Source organism: Ochotona curzoniae, unplaced genomic scaffold (genome assembly GCF_017591425.1).
Source record: "Ochotona curzoniae isolate NIBS_2020 unplaced genomic scaffold, NIBS_Ocur_1.0 contig_2927, whole genome shotgun sequence".
Lineage (NCBI taxonomy): Eukaryota > Metazoa > Chordata > Mammalia > Lagomorpha > Ochotonidae > Ochotona > Ochotona curzoniae.
Window position 1 is genome coordinate 7,648,566 of NW_024465654.1, and position 23,943 is coordinate 7,672,508.

General features: G+C 48.8%; 1 protein-coding gene across 3 annotated transcripts in view; it reads right to left on the reverse strand.

Annotated features, from left to right (window-relative positions):
• Positions 1-10: 10 nt before the first annotated feature.
• The window catches only part of SCAF11 (SR-related CTD associated factor 11), a 48,211-nt gene continuing 24,278 nt past the window's right edge, over positions 11-23,943 (reverse strand). For all 3 annotated transcript variants that reach the window (XM_040978929.1, XM_040978926.1, XM_040978928.1), the window contains 12 exons: positions 22,809-22,886; positions 17,149-17,249; positions 13,737-13,801; positions 11,262-11,311; positions 11,036-11,139; positions 10,231-10,332; positions 7,212-7,318; positions 3,413-6,175; positions 2,004-2,356; positions 936-1,154; positions 489-608; positions 11-322 (listed from right to left, as the gene is read on the reverse strand). In XM_040978929.1, the coding sequence (XP_040834863.1) occupies positions 176-322; positions 489-608; positions 936-1,154; positions 2,004-2,356; positions 3,413-6,175; positions 7,212-7,318; positions 10,231-10,332; positions 11,036-11,139; positions 11,262-11,311; positions 13,737-13,801; positions 17,149-17,249; positions 22,809-22,886 (4,209 nt within the window). In that variant the 3' untranslated portion in view covers positions 11-175. The remainder of the gene's footprint in view (positions 323-488; positions 609-935; positions 1,155-2,003; positions 2,357-3,412; positions 6,176-7,211; positions 7,319-10,230; positions 10,333-11,035; positions 11,140-11,261; positions 11,312-13,736; positions 13,802-17,148; positions 17,250-22,808; positions 22,887-23,943) is intronic.

Here is a 23,943-nt window from a genome sequence, read left to right on the forward strand (position 1 = left end):
CAGAGAGAAGTTGCAGTGTAGAACTGTATTTATTTAGAAGAAATCATGATCTCCTACATTAAAAAAAATAATTTTATCAAAACCAAATGTCAATCACAGCACGTCTGATTCCCAGCCAGCGGTACGAGTTGAAATTGCACTTGGCAGAAGTCTGAGCCGTCCGACTGAGCGTCCCTCAGCCCACGTGCTTCTCGGCGGACACAGCTTCTTCCAGCGTCTGCTTCTGGCTCCCCTTCCGTGAATACTTGTATTTGTCTACATAGGCTTTTACCAGATTTGCCACTTTTGTAGAATTTACTTCTCCACTCTTGCTATGACACACCTGGGAAAGAGGGGCGAGATTACGCAGGGAGCTCACAGGCACAGCCCACGCTCCGTGTCCTCTCCTCCCTCCCACGCGGACACGCGCCAGCAACTGAAACCCACACCTCCTTCCTGAGAAGGGGCGGTCACTGAGAGCAGGCGGCCACGCCGCGGAAGCCACTTACTTTATCCACTGCTTTCCGGACAATTTCCTTATACTCTTCCTTCGTGATATCTTTATTTTGGTAAAATGGCTTAATGGCCAATTTTACCTCCTGTGCAGCTTTTTCTTGAATTTGTAATTTCTGATGAGAAGAAAATGTGTAATCACTATTTGTCAATTACATAGCTTCAAAAAATTTCTTTAAAAGTATGAAAAACAGTGAATACTGATATTACAAGGACCTCTGGAAATATTAGAGAAATATAAAATGCTTATGAACACATAGCAATCACTTCCAAATTTATGAAATATTACCAGTAATTCATTGAGTGGTGCATCTAGGCAAAATTCTTCAAAAGAGAAATAGCATGTAAGATCCCAACAACAAAGTCGCGTCAGGAATGCCAAGGGAAGTTGGCGCTCCCGCCCTGGTCCGCCACGGAGGACGCTGCTCTCCGCCAGCACCTGCCTTGTCTGTCTTGGAGCTGTCTGCGCTGGCTTCCACCGTGCCACCTCCTTTGCTGTCTGCCAGTCTCCCAGCGGCGTTAGAGGCCCTGCCGTGGCCAGACGACGGGGTGTTACCAGCACCCGGGCCCGGGCCCGTCCCCACGTTTCCTGGGGCTGCTGGCGGGGCAGGCAGCACGGCTGCGCCCATGTTGGTGCTTCCGTGAGACGCACTGGGAAGAGCCTGCAGCAGAGTGACCGTCCGTTAGTGCACGGCTTACACCCTCACCCGCAAAGACCGCTGAGCACACAGGAAAGAGGCAAGTCTCCAGGACATTTACGTCAAAAGGGCTATTTGATTAATTTATGGATTTCAAAGGCATACTGACAGAATCTGTCACCTGTCATTCATTCCTCACATAGCTGCAAGAGCCAGGGCTGGGCCAGACATTGATGGAGGCCTCTCCAGGTAACTGGGACCGCACCCATGCCTCCTCAGGAGCACGAGCAGGAAGTGGCTCGGAGACAGGGCTCCAATATGGGATGCCCTTAAAACCCAAAATATGTTAAGATCGCTATGAAGTGAAGTACACCCAGTAACGTCCCGGAGAGAAGTACGCCGGAAGCCCTGTTTGCTCCAGGCAAGGAAAGCATCACTCAACATAGGAGGTGCTGAGAGCCAAGCCTTAGAGCCCGGCTTCCTGGCTCCTGAAGCAGGAACTTCCTGAAGGGCACACCTACGCCGAGCAGGGCACAGGTCCCTACACTCCAAGGAGACAGGTGTCGGGCCTTTGCCCTCCTGTGCAGCCGAGCACAGCGCTCTCCACGAGGCTGTCGCCCACCACCACCCCACCTTGCCCAAAAGCCCGTGAGAAAGGTAAGCCCCCCTGGAGTCCGGCTGGCTCAAGGCTTTGCTCTTCTTCATCGGACAAGAACAGTATGGGTGGGACAAGAGCCAGGGAGCACGGCCTTGGGATGGGCCTCGTGGTTTCTTCTGTGGAAGGAGGGCAAAGGGAACATGACCCCACAGCCACTGGATGCAGGGAAGGCCCTCGATGCAAAACAAAACCCTGTGAGCCCACGGGAGACATACCTGCAGCTGCTTCCCCTCGGGCTGGGGAGCCGCGTAGCTGACCTGCTGAGCCGGCGGGGGCGGGGGCGGGGGCGGGGGTGGTCCCTGAGATGCAACGGCAGGAGTGGCCACCTGCAGCAGAGGAACCCCGGCATGCATGTGCACCGGCAGCTGTGGGTGCATGGGGAAGGGGCCGCGCTGCATGCCCAGCAGAGGAGCCGGGACCCCCACAGGGTAGGGGTACATGTTCACAGGCTGGGGCTGCACCATGCTCATGGGCGGCTGCAGGGGCGGCTGCAGGGGCGGCTGCAGCGTGGTCAGCGGCAGCTGGGAACCATCCACTTGCTGGCTTGTTTGGTCTTTGAGGTTACAATCTAGCAAAAGGAAAGAGGCTCGTGAACACACGGTCCATCTCTGTCGGCAGAGAAGCAGCACTGCTCATGCTCAAGAGGGGCTCGGCCACACGCCTGCATCGCTGCACCGATTCCGGCCACTTCTTAGTCACAAGCAACACTCTTCTAACCAGACCATCCGCCAACATGATCAACCTCTGCAATCAGCACTTTAACAGGTCAAAGTAACACAGAGTCTTTAATCACACAGAAGCGTCTCAGTCATCACTTCTGTCATAAAAACAGAAGAGACTTTAGAATGTGACAACCAGAGTTAGGCCAAGAAGACACAAGTGTCTACACCGACCCACATGACACACCCTGACCTGCGGTGTACACCGACCCACATGACACACCCTGACCTGCAGTGTACACTGACCCACATGACACACCCTGACCTGCAGTGTACACTGACCCACATGACACACCCTGACCCACATGACACACCCTGACCCACATAACACACCCTGACCCACATGACACACCCTGACCTGCAGTGTACACCGACCCACATGACATACCCTGACCCACATGACACACCCTGACCTGCAGTGTACACTGACCCACATGATACACCCTGACCCACATGACACACCCTGACCCACATGACACACCCTGACCCACATGACACACCCTGACCTGCGGTGTACACTGACCCACATGACACACCCTGACCTGCAGTCAGTAGGGGTTCAGGTTGCGTAATTTTATTATATTCTCATTATATCTGAAAGGCCGAATGACAGAGTTTTTCTAGCACTTACTCATTCCCTGAATGCCAAATAAGCCAGGCACAAGGCAGGACAACAGCACCCACTCTGGCATTCCCATCCACTGCCACTCACTCCTCCATCAATTCAGGTCTCTAATGGGGGTGACATGAGCCCCAAGATGAAGCTATCACAGCTGCCCTCAGGGCGTGCCAAGATGGGGACAAGAGCCAGGATCCAAGACTGGGAAGCAGGGGGCGTGACACTACAGGTTAACTACCACTTCCACGCACACACCCACTGCACCATGGGCAGAGAATAACCTTACCCTGGTCTGCTGTTCCCTCCTCCTGTCGTATCCATGTCGACTGCGAGCCCGAGGCACTCCTCCCACGCCGGGAGTAATAGTTCTGAACATCTGCGGGCAGTGTCTTCCGCACGGCCCAGCTGGACGCGGACGTCCATCCGGACCTGTCTGCCGGTGTGTCAAATGAGAACTCCGGCTCGCTTTTCCGCTTATAGGACTGCTGATCTGCAAATCTGAAAGACTCGTCCCCTGAACTGTTTGAACTCCCTGAGAGGGGCTTCCGACTCTGCCACCTGTTTTCACTCTGATCTGTGTGAGCAAAATGGCCTCGGTGAGTGCCTCTGCCCCGGTGGCCCCTTCCCCGGTTACACATCCAACCGGAACCAAAGTTTCTGTTCCATGAACTCCCAGAATTTTCACTCCTACTCTCTTCCCAGTGAAACTCCTGTGACTTCTCTGGGTGTCTGGTCCTAGGATCAGGCCTAGAGTTTATTTTTTCTGTCACCCAGCTGGGGTCATTCCTAACTTTGACAGGACAACTTGGATCATCAACTCCTGGGTTGAGCTCGTTTCTTTCTTTCCTCATATTTTCTCTCTGCTTCTCGGGATCGTCCTTTCTGTACCGACCACTGCCTCGTGGGCATCGCCAGCCATCACCGGCCCACCTGTCTTTCCACCGGGGAGAGTAGCCGTGTCTGTCGTTCCTCCCGGACAAGGAGCCCTTCCTCTTTGTTCTGGATCTTGACGGCGACCGCGAACGGGATCTGGACCACCTTCTGCTGCCTCTTTCTCTCTCCCTGCTGCGGGACCTGGACTTCTCCCTGGAGGAGGAGTCTTTCCCTTTGGACCGAGAGCGCCCGCTCTCCCTGCAAGGATCCCTTCTCGGGGACGGGGACGCGGAGCCAGGCCTCTTGCCTTCCCGAGCACTCTCTGTCTTTGGAGACGGAGAGTGCCGTCTTTCTCTGGACACACCCTTTTCTGGGGAGTGAGAGCGAGATTTCCTACGCCCCCTGGCAGACTCTTTCTGAGGAGACAGTGACGGACACGCCCTGTCCTCTCTCTCCGTTTCTCTCTTGGGAGAAGGGGACTGCACGCGTTTCTTTTCTTGGGCAGTATCTCTGCTGGGAGACCACGTGGTGGATGGGGAATGGAACCTGGACCTACGAGCACGGGCTTTTCTGGCCTTCGCTGCTGCCTCTACAGGGCTCCCGGCCGGCTGAGACACTCTGTCAGCCTTGTCACTGGCAGCATCAGAAGGTGGCAGGTCATTTCCAGAACCGTGTGCCACACATTCCTCACTCAGCTGCTTATGATCAACATCTATCGAAGGCTCAGTTTCAGACTCAGTGCGGTCACTGCAAAGCAAGTCACAGCCCCGGGGCACCACCTCGTTGGTCTCCTCCCCGCCCATGGCAGGCGGCTGCACACGTGGCGGAGCCTCAGCCACAGGCTCAGCCTTTTCTTTTGAAGACGTGTCCAGTTCAGCATTAGGATGATTCTGTAACGAATTCTCAGACTCCTGCATAGTACGAGAACCTTCGCTCTCTGGCGCATCATCGGCTGAGGTTATTCCGGCATCTCCACTTTCTGTGCGCGCCACCAAGGGACCCCCCAGGCTCTCGCCAGACTCTGGGTCCCCTGCCTGTGTGACTTCTTCCTCTGCAGACACTCCCACAGGCTTCTCCAGCTCTTCTGGTTTCCCTGGGGGGTCCTCCCGATCAACAGCACTCAGCAAAGCACTCGGTAGCCCTGTGTCCTCAGGAGCAGACACGGGCTGCTGGCCTTCCCCTGGAACCTGCGAGGGCGCACAGCCGTCTTCGGGCCGAGTGGCAGATGGTGCAGTTGCCAGCTCTTGACTTTCCAGTGCATCGTCTCCTTCCGCAACTGGACAGGGAGACATCCCACTTTCTGAACACTCAACGGCAGCCTCTTCACCTCCTCGGGCAGGTGTCATCAGGTCCTCCCCAGGATCTGCTGCACATGCTGTGGCCTGTGCACACTCTGCCTGCTCCTGGGCGTCACAGGGCTCGGCACGGTCCTCGCAGCCCTCCACTGGCTCCCTGGGGCTTTTCAAGCCTTCAGCAGCCTGGCCGTCTGCCTGTGCACACTCTGCCTGCTCCTGGGCGTCACAGTGCTCGGCACGTTCCTCGCAGCCCTCCACTGGCTCCCTGGGGCTTTTCAAGCCTTCAGCAGCCTGGCCGTCTGCCTGTGCACACTCTGCCTGCTCCTGGGCGTCACAGTGCTCGGCACGGTCCTCGCAGCCCTCCACTGGCTCCCTGGGGCTTTTCAAGCCTTCAGCAGCCTGGCCGTCTGCCTGTGCCTGCTCAGCACTGGCACTCGCCTCCGCATCGGACGGGGCTTCTCTCTCCGGCACAGGTGGTACAGCTGGCTCTGCTGTTTCTTCATCCACTGAGTCCCCCGAAGCTGGTTCTTCAGGAGGAGGGGCAGAGCTCCGAAGCTTCTTCTTCAAAAGAGGAGCCTTCCGTGCCCTCCTGACGGGCTTCCGTTTTGCAGCCTGCCTCGCTGGCTTTTCAGACTCGGCTGCAGGGGACGCCCTGACGGGAGGATCACTGCCGCCTGGGGCATCGCAGCCAGAGCCACTGGACACAGGAGACTTCTGGGAGGAGCTGACTGTGTCCACGCGAGTGTTCCGTGTAGACCTCCTCGTGGGCGTCGCTCCTGCAGACCTCCGTCTCGACCCTCTCGTGGTCGCCGCACCGGAAGCTTGCTTCTTTTCTTCTCCTTCCTGGGTCTGCGCTAACGCATATCCTTTGCAAGAAAAATCTAATAATATTTTAAAAATTATTTTTAATGTGCTTTACTGTCCTTTTCATTTGCAGGATCAAATAATAGCTTGGATTAGCTAATATTTTTGAATTAACTAATTTCAGCATAAAATAGTATCTACAACAGAGTGAAACAAGATACTTGAGAATCAAACTATGCAGCATGCACAACTACTGACATTTCTCAGCAGCGTCAGCAGTGCCCTACAATAAGGAAGGAACTGGTAAACAGCCCACGTTGCCTGGAACTTAAAGGAACTGACCAGAGCCGATAACTGCTCCTTGTTAGGCAAAAGAAAAAACTGTCAAGTTTGTCCATGAAAAGGACTCAAACCACCTGTCCATATTTCCTTAACTGATGTTACACTGAGAGTTCTTATGGCTTGGCTCTGCGGGCCTTCATCAGAAAGACGCCCGTACAGTTCCTTACAGCCTGAGCCTGCCAACTCTGCACAATGCACTTCCTAGTCACAACCATGTTTTATCAATTATTTGATCCATAATAAAATGGTATGCATTTTCTGTGTACAGTAGGATGTTCTAGCACATACCATGGTGGAAGTGCCAACTCTGGGTCTCCAGTGTGTAATGTCTCCGCTCTACACATGGCTATCTACCCACAGTGCCCACGCCACACGGCAGAGCTCTCCGACTCAGCCCCGGCTGCGTCCGCTGACCAGCACCCCTTCCAGGACCAGCCCTAACTCCCAAGGTAAGGCAAGCACCTTCCCCCCCGGACTTCTGCAAGAGCAAGTCTGACCGGCCACAACCAGGGAACACAACACTCTGCCCCGCTTCTTGCGCCTGGCTCACATCACACTACCGGGTTCATCCATGCTCACCAAGTGATAGGATCTCCTTCTTTTCTTGATTGATAATATTCCAATCCATGAATATACTCAGAACAATTTTTAAATTGTGTAAGTATTTATCAAAATAACTAGGAACTACTATACCTTATTTTACAGTTTTTAATACTCTTCTTTTATAAAATCAGTAGCAACAATTAAAAAAAATTATTTCATTACGCTTACCAAAATTTTCAAAAGAAGTGGGACGTGCTGGAAGCACAGCTCTTGGCAATAAGGAGGAAATGACAGGAAGGGTTCCTGTCTCAGTACTCCAAGGTGTAAAGCCAATTCTGAAAACACAAAACAAAATACAGACATTTCTGTCTAAATGGCCAAGAAAAATCAGCAATTTATAAAATAATCAATTCTCCAAAATAGGTTAAAAATATGAAGCACACCCCAAGTACCTAAAAAGTCAATTCCAGGTTATTAATGATTTAAAGATGGCTACCAAACAAAGTTACATACTGACTGCTTTGACAGGCAAGGAGACACATACGTAAAAACAAAGCCAGAAGCAGACGGACAGCTCCCATCTGCTTGACTCAACTGCCACTGGCAGATCGGGCTGCGGCCTGGGCTCGGACTCCCACCTGCTGCTCCTTAAGCCATCCTGACTTCCGGCACAGTGTGTGCTAGCAGAAAGCCAGAAATGAGAGCCAGAGCCGGAAACGGAATGCAGGCACTCCAATACGAGACATGGGGGGGGTCAAACGCCACACCAAATAACAGCCTTGAAAAAAATTGTTTAAGCATGTTTCTCTGATAAAATATTGGCAAACACATGAGGATAATCTGATACAAAGAAATGTTTCTGTTTTAAATACTACAATTTAAATCGTGAGGAATGACTTCTAGGGGATTTCCATAGACAAGATCACTGTACTTGCGGGTAAGCAATGTTTTTGTTAAGAAGTTTTCACTCATTCATTCCTTTTTTATTTATTAAAAAAGCAGAGTCAGAGCTTTTCCACCCCTCACAACATTTGGGAGCTACTGAGGGCAGAACCAGGAGTCCGGAACTCAAGTTGGGCCTGTAACAAGGCAGTAGGGAGCCCAGGAACAGAGCCATGCCTGCTGCCGTTCTGGCTGTGCACACACGGGATGGGAAAGCCACGGCAGAGCCAGGCCTGAGAACAGGCAGAGGGACGGCCACCGCAAGCAGGACCGGGGCTGCTGCACCTTCCATTCCCATCACCACCACTGTATAAAAACCCAGCTTGGTCTCTGCGTGCACATCTGCTGCAGCCCCTTCTTGAATGAGGACCCAGCAACTTGCCCAGAGAGCATCCCCCACTTCCACATCCTCTGCCCGTCTCCAGGTGACCCGAGAGTCACCAGCAAAGCCTGTGCTGTCTGTCTCGCAAGAATTCCTTATTCTGAGGATGGAGGCCCTTTAAAGCGCCCTGCGTCTGGACAGGCCTGTGGACAATCCTCCACAATTTCTGCATTCCCACCTGCTGCCTGTGTCAGCTCCTTCAAGTCCTCTCTGCTCAGTTTAGGACTCCTAACAATAGCTACTTCATTCAGAATAAGATAAGGTTCTGGGAAAGATTGAAAATCAATGAGTGGGCTTCCATCAGCACGGGCGAGTTCTGGGGGCTTGGGAGTGAGGCTTTGCAGGGGCCTGGGGTTCATGGTCAAGCAAGCAGAGCCAGCCAGGGGGTTTCCACATGTGCCTGATACCAGGTGAGAGGCCTAGGTTAGTATGCTGGCCTGGGATCTTGGGTGGACAGAACATGTGCCAGGAACTTGGGTTCCTAGTGGGCAGGCAGATCTCCTGGCAAGCATGCCAACCTACCGGAAGACTGGGCTGGGGAACCCACGCACTCTCGGCCGCAGGGACTGTGGATTAAGCAGGGGAGAGGGCATAAGTGTGTGGGAGAGCGGAGGACCACTGATGGAGTATGTTGCAGGTAAGGAATGACTTCCAGATGCCTTGCATCAATAAGGCCACTGTACCTGCAGGTAAGCAAGGGTGCCAAGTCTGAGCCCTTTCGAGGAGGGAACCTGGAGGACCTTTCTGGGTCAAATCAATGCACCCGCCCACATGGGAAACCTGAGCTGACCTAGTTAGTACTGACCACCAGTGACCACCACCCACCAGACACACTCAAGCTAGGACTAGCTGCCTGCCTGGCACGGCTACATCACAGTATCCACCAGTGAGTGTCAGAACAAGGGGTCAGGTCACGTTGGGCTGGGCCACGACACTAACCAGCATGTGAGAGGACCAAGTCCAGGGGCAGATTCTGTCAGGGATATGTGGGCTCATCCCTGTGGAACTGTAATTTGCACTGCTTACCTTAAGAGCTGAGGGTGTTGATGGGCTGAGCTAGGCATGACCACAGAAACCCGCGTTTCCCCCTCCCCCAAAACACACACACACTCATGCGGACTGGATTTGAAAAAGGCCGGCTAGGTCAGGCAGCAGCAACTGCAAGTGCACCCCAAAAACAGGGTGTGGGAAAGGCTGGGCCAAAACACCCATCAGCTCGCACGAAGGCTGGGCAGGGCCCAGGCACCTGCTGGCGCATGTGAAAATGGGGTCTGGGAGTGGGCCTGGAGGAGAACCTTGGGGAACTCCCCTGGTGGGCTATAGACAGCACTGTAGCGATGTGATTCGGGCCTGCGTGTTGACCAAGGCAGCTCCACCGTCAGCAAGGGTGTCTGGTTTAGTTCCGGGGGAGGTAGGCCAGGCACAACAACAAAGATATCCTGGCTGGGTTGTGGCTCCCACTGGTGAGCACAAACGCCAAAACGAGGGCGACAAACAGGGTTAGACATGACTGAAGTACACGCTGGCATGGGTGTGGACTGGGTCTGGGGTGTGCCAGACTACACTAGAATCCAGGACACAGGTCACCCCAAGAGCAGAGTGGATATAGGTGGGGCTTGGCGAGGTCTCGGCACCACTGAACTTGTGCAGGCAGAGCAGTGGGCACATGGGGGTGCCCGGTCAGGACAAGCCCTGCAGGCAGAGCAGTGGGCAAATGGGGTGCCCAGTCAGGACAGGCCCTGGTGTCCAGTGTTGTCCTTTGACTCAGTCCAGCACAGAAACACCTGCACAAGGAAACACGCTATGGGGTGCTTCCCTGGGCACGTCAAACATCAGAACTCTGTATGACTTGTACGGCTCTAAGGAGGAACACACTGAAAATGAGGTGTCATATTAGCAAATTAACACTTTCATTTCTCTCACCTTCCAGTTCCAAGGACTGCATCAGGAAACCACGACAGCCCCAGCTCTCGTCTCTTGTGCCTTATCACTTCACTGACTTCGCTGACTTCTATCAATTCTGTACTAAAAGACGAATTGTGCAACGCCATGAGAACACCCAATATTTCTGACTGACATTGGGTTCACATCAAGAACAGCAGTTTCCCGCGAGCACGTGTTTACTTAAACACTTTCATAATCAATGCATTCTTAAAATAAGTGACATTTTTATATCAGAAAATTAGATTTATTGAAATAACTGAAATTTCAAAAGTTATTTCAGATTAAGAGTTTGAGAGAAATTACAGCTGCAAAAAGTAACACTAAGGCAGGGCACACTTAGTTCAACCAGAAAATGGCTCTAATGGCTTTTCAAAAGGCTAAGTAACTAGGATGGGTTCCCTGCTACCCTGTCAAGCTCTAAAACCTAACCACATCATTTTATTCTGACTGGTTGGTTCAACTAACTGTGATTTCCAGATTCCGTCTACACGACCCCCTCACTGTGAAGGCCCCGCCTTCCGTCCAGCGCACAAAGCTTCTTTAGAACTTTCACAAGACAAAGCTCGGTGCGGAGGCAGTCACTGAAAGCAGCAGCCAGCTCTGTCTGCAGTTAGTTTCTGTTCCACAAACCAAGCACACGAGTTTAAACACCAGGACAGGGGGAGGCGGAAGAGTGGGCTTCATAATTTTCTTGGAAACCCAAATTTAAATTTCCACCAAAATCTAACTAAAATGCTGAAAGCTCAAGTGTTAACTGTATCTCTCGAAAGTAGACAGTACTAACCAGCAGGCCAGGTGGGTAAGAGGAGCCTCTGCAATGCGACCATCCCAAGAGAAGACACCGGAGACACAATTCCGGAAACTTCCACACTGACCTGTTCGTCGCAGCTAGCAAAGCAAGACACAATTAAAGAGAGAGCCAAGGAAACGCCTCCAGAGCATGCGCCCGAGAGTCACGCGGCACTGTGAAACGCCGAGGCACCCAGTCAGGTACTGGAAACCTCACTCACCTTTGCCCGCACAGGCTTCTTGGCTCCTGCGTCACCGTGTGGAGAGGCTCCTGCACAAACACAGAAGGACCTGGTTACCTGCCAGCAACACCGTTCCCAGCTGGGACCGAGCACGCACACAGCTGCATCTCAGAGTGGGATCTGCACCTACACACTGTGAAAGTCTCCCATCTTATCTTGTTATACCTAAACTACAACGAAAGGGCGAGTCTGCCATGGAGGAGGATGAGGGACTGTAGCACCCAGACACTGGAAGTCTCAAATTCTAGTTAACATTTTCTGCCATTCTGCTTGACCTTTAGCCACCTTGTCACCAAAAGCACACAGAAATCCACATAAATTATCATCAACACCGTCCAGCTTTTCCTAGGAGACACCGTGACCTCGGGAGAAGTTCAGGACTGAGGGGCTGTTTTTCTTCACACTGTCAGCTCACTGGGCTGTTCCACGCGCGGAGGGATTTCTCGGAGTCCTTTCAGACCCACAGGCACAGAGGACTGCAAGCAGCTTAAGCAGACAGGCCTTACACAATGTTAACCTTTTAATTAGAAAAGTTTAACTTAGCTATTCAGTCACTCTTTTTAAAGATTTATTTATTTTTATTGGGAAGTCAGATATACAGAGAGGAAAGACAGAGGGGAAGATCTTCCATCCACTGATTCACTCCCCAAGCAACCACAATGGCTGGAGCTGAGTCAATCCAGAGCCAGGAGTCAGGAGCCACTCCTGGGTCTCCCACACAGGTGCAGGGTCCCAAGGTTATGAGCTGTCCTCGATTATTTTCCCAGGCTGCAAGCAGAGAGCTGGATGGGAAGAGGGGCTGCCAGGATTAGAACCGGTGGCCACATGGGATCCTGACACATTCAAGGTGAGGACTTTAGCCACTAGGCCACTGCACCGGGCCCCAGCTATCCAATCTTAAATTGGCTTAAGGCATCCTGTAGAATGTCTTAACGTGGCTTCAGATGTCATTTATTTTTCTAAGTAAAAGAAAACCTCAACTCAGAAAGAATCATACATTCTTAGAAATGGCCTCTACTAATCTGCTGCTTTACTTTCTAAAATCAAGACCAGAACAGAGATACAGAATTAAAAAACCACTGTGGTGGTAAACTCATATTAATAAATGAGATTACGCCAACCTTCTCTACAGAAAATTTATAATAGAATTTTATCTACCACAACAGTCAGTCATGGGCCCAGCACAATGGCACAATTAACTAGTCCTCTCTCTTCAAGCGCCAAGGATCCCACATGGACACCAGTTCAAGTCCCAGCTGCTCCACTTCCCACGAAGCTCCCTGCTTGTGGCCTGAGAAAGCAGTCGCGGACGGCCCAAAGCCTTGGGACGCTGCACCCATGTGGGAGACCTGGAAGAAGATCCTCACTTCAGCTCGGCTCAGCTCCAGCCTTTGCACCACTTGGGAGTTGAACCAGTGCATGAAGGATCTCTCTGTAAATCTGTCTTCCCAGGATCCTGTATCAGATGGCGAATCCCCAAGCAGAGGCTCTCAGCAGGAAAGGGTGACCAGTCAGCACAGAGTGAGAACAAAGGCCGTCTGCGTCCAGAATTGTTAACAAAAGGAACATTCTTTTAATTATTTCAGTACAGAGATCAAAACAAAATGATATTTAATTCAATTCCAATGTAACAGAAAACTATCAAAGGTAATTTACACTTAATAATTTGTGACTCAAAGCCCAGATCTTGTTAGTACCAATCCGAAGAAGCAACCAACAAACCCAATCTGATGTTCAACATGCATAAAAAAGGTATTTACTTTTAAATACAGTAAATGCATGACTCTTTTCTAGTTCACTAGCTAACCACTAGTTTATCTACCCCTAAAGTCCTCTAAGCTGGCCTGGACCTCAGACACTCACCTCCCGGCTAACCAACAGCTCTAAGGAAAGTGCTGCTCAGCCGAGAACCAAGCGCAGCCTCAGCAGACGCAGGGGCTTCTGCCCAGGCCTCGCCACAAACCATACCTGGGCTCACAGAGGGATTTATCTGCTGGTGGAGTACGTCAGAAGCACTTCATTTGCAAACAAAGTTTCCACTCAGAAGTGCAGTTCTAGGGTCAAACCACTACTAGCTCCTAGAATTTTGAGGTTAATGTCGTGTTGCTACAGATTTCCCTTGCTACAAGCCACTGGCCTAGAGGCACTGCAGCTCCTCCTCCGGGTGCTCATACTGAGTGGGAGGTCAGCAACAGTCAGGGTGCCAAACACCAAGCACGCCAACTGGGAGAATGCCACTCCACTCCCAGAAACACACACACCTTCCACCCAGCTGAGCAACAGCAAATGATCCCAGGAAACTCAAGTTTAGACACAAATAAACACTGCCCAGGACTCTCCACCACGTTCTGTGCTCTACTATTCTGCAAGCCAGCGTGTCACTACTGAAGCTCTGGTGCAACCACTCAACTCAAAACCAGGAAAAGGTGGAAACACGAGCAAAAAGACCCTTACCGTGTGTCACACTCAAGCCATGATCTCCTGCAGTCAGGACACCTTCCTTTCCAGAGATTCCTCCCCTGTAAACATCAAAAAAAATTGATATTAAGAGAAAATGTTAATTTTGTTCACTGGCTTTAGATTACTTATCCATCCAAACAGTATCTTATACACATGCATTTTATTAACTATCCTGAAAGCATGGTCAATGGTCTAATTAACACTTCCACAAGCTCCCAGCAGACATTAGAATGTCAGCCAGAATTTAACATGAGTTTTACCACCTTGGTCTATGAACAATTACCTATCTTTACTTTTTTTTCCTGATATCTACCAATTCTGCTTTCTTTGCCTTCTTTTATTGAATATTTCTTAAAACTCTGCATCTCTTTTAACCTTTTTGTTATATTAAGGCAGAGTGGCAAAGAGGGAGACAAAGAGAAGTCTCCCACCTGCAGGTTCAGTTCTGAAATGGCTATCGCAACCAGGCTGAAGGCACCACTCAGGAAACCCTTCTGGTCTCTTGTGGTCAGCACCAGGCACTGGCCATCTGCTGTTTCCCAAATGCACTGGCAGACAGGCAGACCAGGATGCCAAAGGAACTCTAACACGGGCTGAAGGTGTCCCAAGCAGCTGGCCCAAATCCGAGTGTTTAAGCATTGCTGAGTGTGGCTGCCAGGTCAGTACTGAGCCCAGAAGAAACAGCAAAAGAGCTGCTGGGGCCTGGAACGGTAGCCTAGTGGCTAAATCCTCCCTTTGCATCTGCCTGGATCCCACATGTGCACCAGTTTATATCCCAACTGCCCTGCTTCCCATCCAGCTTTCTGCTTTGTGGCCTGGGAAAACAATAGAGGATGGCCCAACGCCTTGACACCCCACAGTCACGTGGGAGGCTCCTGGCTTCAGACTGGTTCAACTTCAGCTGTTGCAATCACTTGGGGAGTGAACTAGCCACTAGAAGATCTTTCTCTCTGCATCTCCTTCTCTCTGTATATCTGCTTTCCCAACAAAAAATTTAAAAATAAATCTTTAAAAAAAAAAAAGAAGGGGGGGAAAAAGCAGAAGAAAGGAAGGAAGGAAACAAAGAAAAGCAACTAAACAGCTACTACTGTTTCTAAAAGGGACATCAGAAAATCCTCCCAAGAGCGGTGGGGGTTGGGTCACAATGGTTAGGCCACCTGTGACGTGCACAACTCAAATCAAAGTGCAGCATTTAGTCCCAGACACTCCACTTCCAACCCAGCTTCCCGTGTTTGCGCCTGGGAAGCAGCGGATAATGGCTGAAATGCTTGGATTCCTGTCACTCAATTGGGAGCCCCCATGGAATTCCTAGTTCTTCCTGACTGTGGCCTGGTCCAATGCTAGCAATTGGGCTAAACTGCACACCCACCAGCGCGAGTTGAGACATGTGTCAGCCCAGGCCAGGGCAGGCTGCAGCATCTGATGGCAAAGGCCAAGACAGTGAATGGGCTATGCCAGGCTGGGTCAGAGCAACCAGGGCAGGGTGCAGGACAGGCTGGCTTGGGCTGCCAACACCGGTCAGTTCACATTGGGGCCAGACTGGGGGCTGGCTGGCCTAGACTAGACTACAGGACCCACTGCTAAATGCCAAGGTGAGACAGGCTATGCCAGACTGCCCGCAGCTCCCACCAATACATACAAGACCTCTCAGGGCGGGAGTATCGGGGGGGGGGGGGGGAGTGTGAGCGGAAGGGCCAAGAGAATTGGGACTGAGGGCTGAGGGCAAACCAGGCCAGGCTGGCCTACAACACCCACTGGCCTAATATGGACTGGGTTAGGGGGAGAGCCAAGCTAGACTAACCGACTATATTTACGGGTGCATCCAGAGCCAGAGTAAGGGCAGGCTGGCTGGGCTCTGCCACAACTTTAACTGGCAAACGGCAGCAATGGGAAGTCCTGTCAAGCTAGACTGCAGAACCATCTGGAAAGTGCAAAATCCTGGGCTGGGAGTGGGCACCCTTCTAATAAGCTGCAGCTCCCATTGGTGAGCAGGAGAACCAGGGATGGGGGTGCACCTGGCTGGAAAAGTGGCAACACCTGCCAGCATAGGTGTGGTCTGGGTAATGGGGTTACCTGGACTGAGCTAGGTGGCAGCACCCATTGATGTGTACAAGAGCCAAACGGGATGTGGACAGATCCAACGAGTCTGTTGCACATACTGTCATGGGCAGGAGCCAAGGCTGGAGATGGCTTGGTGGAGGTTCATGGGGGTCACCCTAACTATGGTGTGCCTGAGGACCAAGTGTGTAGTGGACAGGGGGGCTGGGACACAGCATCACCGTTTGCAACTGAGATGGGGCTGTGGACAGAAATAACCCGGCAACTGCAACCAGCAGTGTGTGTTGACTGATATGGGTGATGCACTGGAATGGACCTCGTACTGGCTGGTATACACAGGAGGCAGGTGGGGTCACCTCAGGTAAGGTTTTCTGGGTACTCCACCATCAACTGGACCACTGGATGCAGAACTCAAACCACAGGGGATATCACAGGATCTTTGGTCTAACCTTGTGCATGTGAGTGAACTGGGCCTCCTAGGCTGCTGAAGTCAGTGCAGTGGACGGCATGCCTAGATGCCACATGGGCGACATGACAGCTCACTGAGGCCAGTAGAGGATGTCTAGCCCCACGGCAGAGGAAGGAGGGCAGATCAAACTGGACAACTCTCCAAGCCTATCTTTAAAAGCAAGTAGCTGGGAGAATGGAGACCTATGGTAGCTAGCCCTAAAACATTACAGATCAAAAAAGACACATTTTAAGTATATTAAGTTAAGTACTAACATCAATTTCCAGTACACTACCTATATTCCATTTAGTTCAAAACAGTATGCTAAATATCTATTAAACAAAAGTATGAAGAAGCCCTGTATTTCTGGAGAAATGTGTTAAAGTGGGGATTTTAACATCAGAAACTACACAGCAAAGTTTTTAAACATCAGTGCCTGTGGCAACCCAAGCAAGCCGGGAAGGGCGAGGAGCTTCCGCTGGGACTCCTGGAAGAACCCTCGGCTACATCCCACTGCCATGCTTCCCATCACCGCTCCTTCAGGCGGGGTCTGAGAGCACCAGTCACCTTGTCACTACCTGTCACTGCCTTGTGCAGGGGAGACAGAAGGGGGGCGGGCATTTAACAATTCAGAAACTTTGGATCACATAAGGAAAAATCATTGGAGGAAAAATTCATTTTAGCAAAGACAGAATAGCACTCCCAGTATAATCTGAGATTTCAGTTGATCCTTCCCTAAATTTCCAATTTCTTTCAAAGAAGCAACTGAATACATGTAAGCCATACCTGCATGTTCTTCTCAGGACACTCCTGTGTGCTGGGGACTGGGGCACTCACCTTGTGTGCTGGTCGGGATCTGATAACTAATGCTGAGTCTCACTTGTAAAGATAAGCACTAACCTTATAGAACTTTCACAACTTTCATAACAGGAAAGCTGTTCCTTTAAAAAGCCTTCATTTTTCTTGTCTTTTGTTTCTCTCCGCTGTTTTTTTACCTGAATCTACGAAAAAAAACAAAATCACCTATTTAGAAGCATAATTAAACCACATGAATCTTCAATTCTCCTTTGAACCATCAAAAGAAGTTACATAAAATAAAAAGTATAATCAAAGCACATGTGCTAACTCATCCAAGCACTCAGCATTCCGCTTTTTTAGATTTATTTATTTTTACTGCAAAGTCAGATATACAGAGAGGAAGATCTTTCCATCTGATGATTCACCCCCCAAGGGACCACAATGGCCAGTGCTGCACTGATCCAAAGCCAGGAGCCTGGAACTTCTCCAGGTCTCCCACGAGGATGAGGGTCCCAAGGCTTTGGGCCGTCCTTGACTGCTTTCTCAGGCCACAAGCAGGGAGCTGGATGGGAAGTGGGGCTGCCAGGATTAGAACCGGCACCCATATGGATCCTGGCGTGTTCAAAGCGAGGACTTTAGCCTAAATAGATCTATAACACACACTGAGATGGAATCAGTAATCAAAAGTAATTAACGCCCTCCCAACAAAGAAAAGTCCTGGACCAGATGACTTCACTGGTGAATTCTACCAAACGTTTCAAGAGGAACTTACCAATCCTCCACAAGCCTTTCTAAACAACAGAAAGAGAGGTAATCCTTCCAAAATCTTTCTATGAAGCTAATATCACCTTAATACCAAAGCCAGATAGAGACACAACAGAAAAAGAGAATTACAGACCGATATCCTTGATGAACATAGATGCAAAGATCCTCAATAAAATACTAGCCAACAGGATCCAACAGTACATCAGGCAGATCATTCACCTGGACCAGGTGGGATTCATCCCAGCTATGCAGGGATGGTGCAACATCTGCAGATCAATAAATGTGATACATCACATGAATAAAATGAAAAATAAAAACCGTATGATCATCTCAATAGATGCAGAGAAGGCATCTGACAAAATCTAACACCACTTCATGCTGAAAACCCTAAGCAAGATAGACACAGAAAGAACATTCTACAACACAATCAAAGCAATTTATAAAAAAATCCAATGCAGCATCATACTAAATGGAGAAAGAGTGAAAGCCTTCCCACTAAAATCTGGAACTAGGCAGGGATGTCCACTGTCACCACTACTCTTAAATATAGTATTGGAAGTCCTTGCCAGAGCTATTAGGCAAGAAGAAGCAATTAAAAAAATCCAAATTGCAAACAAGGAACTGAAATTATCTCTATTTGCAGATGACATGATTCTCTACATAGGAAAGTCAAAAGACTCAATCAAGACACTACTGGAACTCATAAGAGACGTTGGCAGAGTAGCAGGATACAAAATTAATGAACACAAGTCGATGGCACTAGTATACACAAATAATTCCATGGGCGACAAAGAAATTGTAAGTACAGTCCCCTTTAAAATAGAGGAGAGCAATCTAAACTACCTAGGAATTAAGCTAACTAAATATGTGGAAGACCTCTACAACAAAAACTATTACACATTTAAAAAGGAAATGGAAGAAGACCTTGAAAAATGGAGAAACTTACCATGTTCCGGGATTGGCAGGATCAACACCAAAATGACCATATTACCAAAACCAATATACAGATTCAACGCAATCACAATCAAAATCCCAACAACATTCCTCTCAGAAATAGAAAAGATGATACAAAAGTTAATTTGGAAGCACAAAAGACCATGAATAGCCAAAGCTATCCTGAAAAATAAAAATCAAGCTGGAGGAGTCACAATCTCAGACCTCAAAACACACTACAGAGCAGTGGGCATCAAAACAGTCTGAACTGGCACAGAAACAGAGAAGATCAGTGGAACAGAACAGAAACACCAGAAGGAAGCCCTCACATGTATACTCAACTAATCTTTGACAAGAAAACTGAAAATAATGCAGGCAAAAAGCCTAGTCTATTCAACAAATGCTGTTGGGACAATTGGATAGCAGCTTGCAGAATAAAGAAGCAAGACCTCCACCTGTCACAGTATACAAAAATCAGCTCTAAATGGATCAAAGACCTACATCCACACCCAGAAACCATCAAACCATGAAAGGAAAACATAGGAAGCACTCTCCAAGATAGAGGAACAGGGAATGACTTCTTAGAAAAGACGCCAAAAGCAAAAGCAATCAAAGCCAAAATCAACCAATAGGACTACATCAAACTAAAAAGCTTGCGCACAGGAAAAGAAATAACTGAAGTGAAGAAGCAACCAACAGAACGGGAGAAAATGTTTGCACACTACACAAGTGATAGGGGACTAATATCCAGGATTTACAAAGAGCTTCAGAAACCCAGGGGGACACACACACACACACACCCCTATGAAAAAATGAGCAAAGGAAATGAACAGACATTTTTCAAAGAACACATTCGAACGGCTAACAGGCATATGAGAAGATGCTCAGGCTCCCTAGCCATCAGAGAGTTACAAATGAAACCACCTTGAGGTACCACCTAACTCCAGTGAGACTGGCCTACATTCAGAACTCTGCTAACACCACCTGCTGGTGTGGAAGTGGGGAGAAAGGCACCCTCCTTCACTGCTGGTAGGAGTGTAGGTTAGTACAGCCACTGTGGAAATCGGTATGGAGAGTGCTTGGAGAATTGCAAATAAACCTGCCATATGACCCAGCTATCCCGCTCCTAGGAATATACCCAGAAGTGAAATCTGCATAGGAGAAGGGGATCTGTAATCCTATATTTGCAGCAGCACAATCTACAATAGCAAAGACATGGAAACAAACCAGATGTGCTTCCAAAGAAGCATGGTTAAAGAAACTGTGGTACATCTACTCCATGGAACATTATTCAGCTATTAAGAAGGATGAAATTATGCTGTTTACAGCTAGGTGGTCCCAACTAGAGACCATTTTGCTCAGTGAAATGAGTCAATCACAAAAGAACAAACTTCATATGTTCTGTCTAATATAAGGAAACCATCATGGAAAGTGTAACTTCAATAACCCAATCCATACTGGTTGGTTTTTTTTGTTTTGTTTTGTTGTTTTGGCTGCATCCCATGTGTTATGATGTTTTTTTATTTCAGTTTCATTTATTCCAAGTACTTTCTTTTCTCTTCTCAAATTCATCACTGGTTCATGGATAGCACAGTGACATTTTTCCCAAGAGACTTTTGTGTTTCCTTTTAGTCACCCATGTGTTGGTTACTCAGTGGTGTGTTTTTTCATGGTGCTGTAATTTGTTAATGTGGCTATTCTAACTCTACCAGTTGTTGACCTTGTTTCATGGCTTCTCAATTATGGAAATATATAGTGATGGAGGACTAGGGTCTACCATATCCAGATGTGGGGGTACAATGCAACATGCATTCCAAACAAAAGACAGACTCCCAATGAAACCGTTGGACATGTTTGGACAATGGGACACTGGACTATCTAACACTGTATCAGCAATGTTGGGGCACACTTAAATAAGAGACTGACGGAATTATGATTCCTTAGGAAGGACTATACTACTGTAGCATCTTGGAGAAAACCTGTTGGGGTTGGGAGTTTGGGGGGGAATCCTAAGTAAAATAGTAAAAAAAAAAAAAAAAAAAAAAAAATTATTTATTTTTATTGCAAAGTCAGATATACAGAGAAGAGGAGAGACAGAGAGGAAGATCTTCCGTCCAATGATTCACTCCCCAAGTGACTGCAATGGCCAGTTCTGTGTTAATCCAAAGCCAGGAGCCAGGAACCTCCTCCAGGTCTCCCACATGGGTGCAGGGTCCCAAGGCTTTGAGCCATTCTCGACTGCTTTCCCAGGCCACAGGCAGGGAGCTGGATGGGAAGTGGAGCTGCTGGGATTAGAACTGGCATCCATATGGGATCCCAGCGCGTTCAAGGCAAGGACTTTAGATACTAGGCCATGTCGCCGGGCCCTCAGCATGCCATTTCAAGGCACAGGCTTAGTGTGCTAAGCTCTGGGGAAATGAAACAAAGAGGAGGCTGTACAGAGATTAAATGCTCACAACAGATATGAGCACAAATGAATTACACACACATGGCACTGGGAAATTAACTCACCTAAGGTGTCACAGGTGTTAGCAAGTACATGATTTAGGAGTTACCTTCAACAATGACAGGGAATCTAAGTGAAAGAATGTTCTAGACAGAGAAGAGAATACCAAGTTAAAATGCACTCAGGGCCAGTGCAAGCAGAGAAGCAGAGCAGGGTGTGAAGCTGGCGCAGTGTTAGGACCCCAATGCAATGATGCTGGAGCCAACAGCTCGTTCACGAGTCACAGAGCAAACAGCGCCTATGAAGGAGATGTGTGAGATAGCGATTTTACTTGGGAACTTAACTTTGTCGGTAATGTGGGAAATGAACTGACAGGTAACAGGTAATGAACTGACAGGTAAGAGTTGCACATCCACAACAACAAACCTTCAGATGTGACTCATTGTGGATGAGCTGCAATCTCCTTTGTAGCTTATATCAAAACTCAACTGGTAAAAATATACCCAAATAAGCTATAAATACCTAGAAAACAACGTTTCACGAACATGCGCTGCTTGTACGTCTTTCCTGCCTCCTGTGGAAACGGCGCGCTTTCCTGCTAACGGAGTCACACTCAAGTATGTGCTGTGATCCTCATTTTCAGCAACTTTCCAGCCAGGAAGCAGCTATCTGTAACAGCTCAAGAAACTCCTTCTTCACTCACTCTACTCAAGCACCACTCCTCTTTATTCTATATTTATTATTAACTCAGAAATAACACACCTATTTGCTTTGTTTCCTTCTAAATCAACAATTAATATCAATTACTCATACTAATCATACATAAAAGGCAACATCAATGAGGTAATTAATATTTAAGAATAAAGGTAGGGGCCTGGCACGGTGGCGCAGTGGTTAAGGTCCTCGCCTTGCACGCCCGGGATCCCATATGGGCGCCGGTTCTATCCCCGTAGCCACGCTTCCCTTCCAGCTCCCTGCCTGTGGCCCGGGAAAGCAGTGGAGGACGGCCCAAAGCTTTGGGACCCTGCACCCGCGTGGGAGACCCGGAAGAGGCTCCTGGCTTCGGATTGGCACAACTTCAGCCGTTGCGCTCACTTGGGGAGTGAATCATTGGTCGGAAGATCTTCCTCTCTGTCTCTCCTCTCTGTATATCTTCCTCTCTGTATATCTTCCTCTCTGTCTTCCTCTCTGCCTTTCCAATAAAAAAAATAACAAAAATAAATCTTTAAAAAAAAAAGAATAAAGGTACTATTTTACACTTAATTTCATTGACTAATCTCCAAATTATACTATCTTTCACAAAAAAATAATTTTGGGAAGATGTCTTTGGATCTAATATTCTATTTTTTAAATTAAAAAATGTGTTCAAAGTGCTGTGTCATTATTAAACATTTATAAAACGCAGAAATCTTCACACTAAGATAAAAACTTAAGCAGAAATTAACAACAGACCAAAGCCTTATTGGAACATCCTCAGAGACCTTCATGACTGGCCACGAAGGCTGAGCCTCAGCCTCAATCTGGTCTCATCATCCAGCGAGTCGGGCAGAGCAGGTCCCTGCCAAGTACAACCTCCGAACTCACTTGACATAGTGCTGCCAAGCAGCCCCTGGCTCACCTTAACGCAGCCTTCCGATGTGCTGAACTTCAACACCGCCTGAAACGGTTTTCGGTCAATAGGACACGAAGCCAGAGTCTGAAAGAATGAATGATAAATTGTATCTTTATTACTGTTTCTTTATAAAATATCAAGATTAAACTACATTACTAAGATGTCCAGCATGCTAGATATTGGCAGACACAGTGATGAGAAGAGCGCCACTGAATCCAGAACCAGGGAGCACACACTGCCCTGGAAGCATCAACCACAGCTCTCCGACGGCCAGCTGGCATCCCTGGTGTGACCACGCCTGGACGGGCACCCTCAGCTCTCCGACAGCCAGCTGGCATCCCCTGGAGTGACCACGCCTGGGCGGGCACCCTCAGCTCTCCGACAGCCAGCTGGCAACATCCTTGCAGACTTACCATCCTGTGACACAGTCTTTCCCCAAATGAGTCATTCTGAACAGGCACCTGTACCAGCAGGAATCTACAGAAGGACTCTGCCCTGACGTCAGTTTCTCAGTGTTGTTTTTGCAGACAAGAGAAACGTAAGTCTTCACAGAATAAATTCACATGATACACTGTACTCTGCGTTTTTCTCAATTACATGTCTTAGTTGGATTCATATAAAAAGAGCTGGTCTATCATGATCATCATGCTTTACCATACAGGTTTGATTACACTTCCTTTTATGTGAGATTGAATATATTTTCATGTTTTTAAGGGCTAGCCAAAATCCTTTTTTATAAACTATCTATTCATGCTCTTTGCCTAACATTTTATTATACTGCTGGTTTTTCTTTTCAAATTGAATTCTAAATGTTCTTTATTTATGAAGGATTCCATTATGACGTCAACTTGAACTTGATGCAACTGCTTTCCTGTACTTTCCAAACTTACATGTAGGACTGCAAGGTGGCACAGCAAACTAATCCACCACCTGTGGTGCCAACATCCCATAGGAACTCTGGTTCGAGTCCTGGCTGCTCCACTTGTGATCCAGCTCCCTGCCTGTGGCCTGGGAAAGGACAGAGGACGGCCCAAGTCCTTAGGCCCTGCACCCAGGTAGGAGACCAAGAAGAAGCTCCCAGCCTCAGTCTGTGCCAGCTCTGGGGATTGAACCAGCAAAGGGGACACCTTTTTTCTCTCAC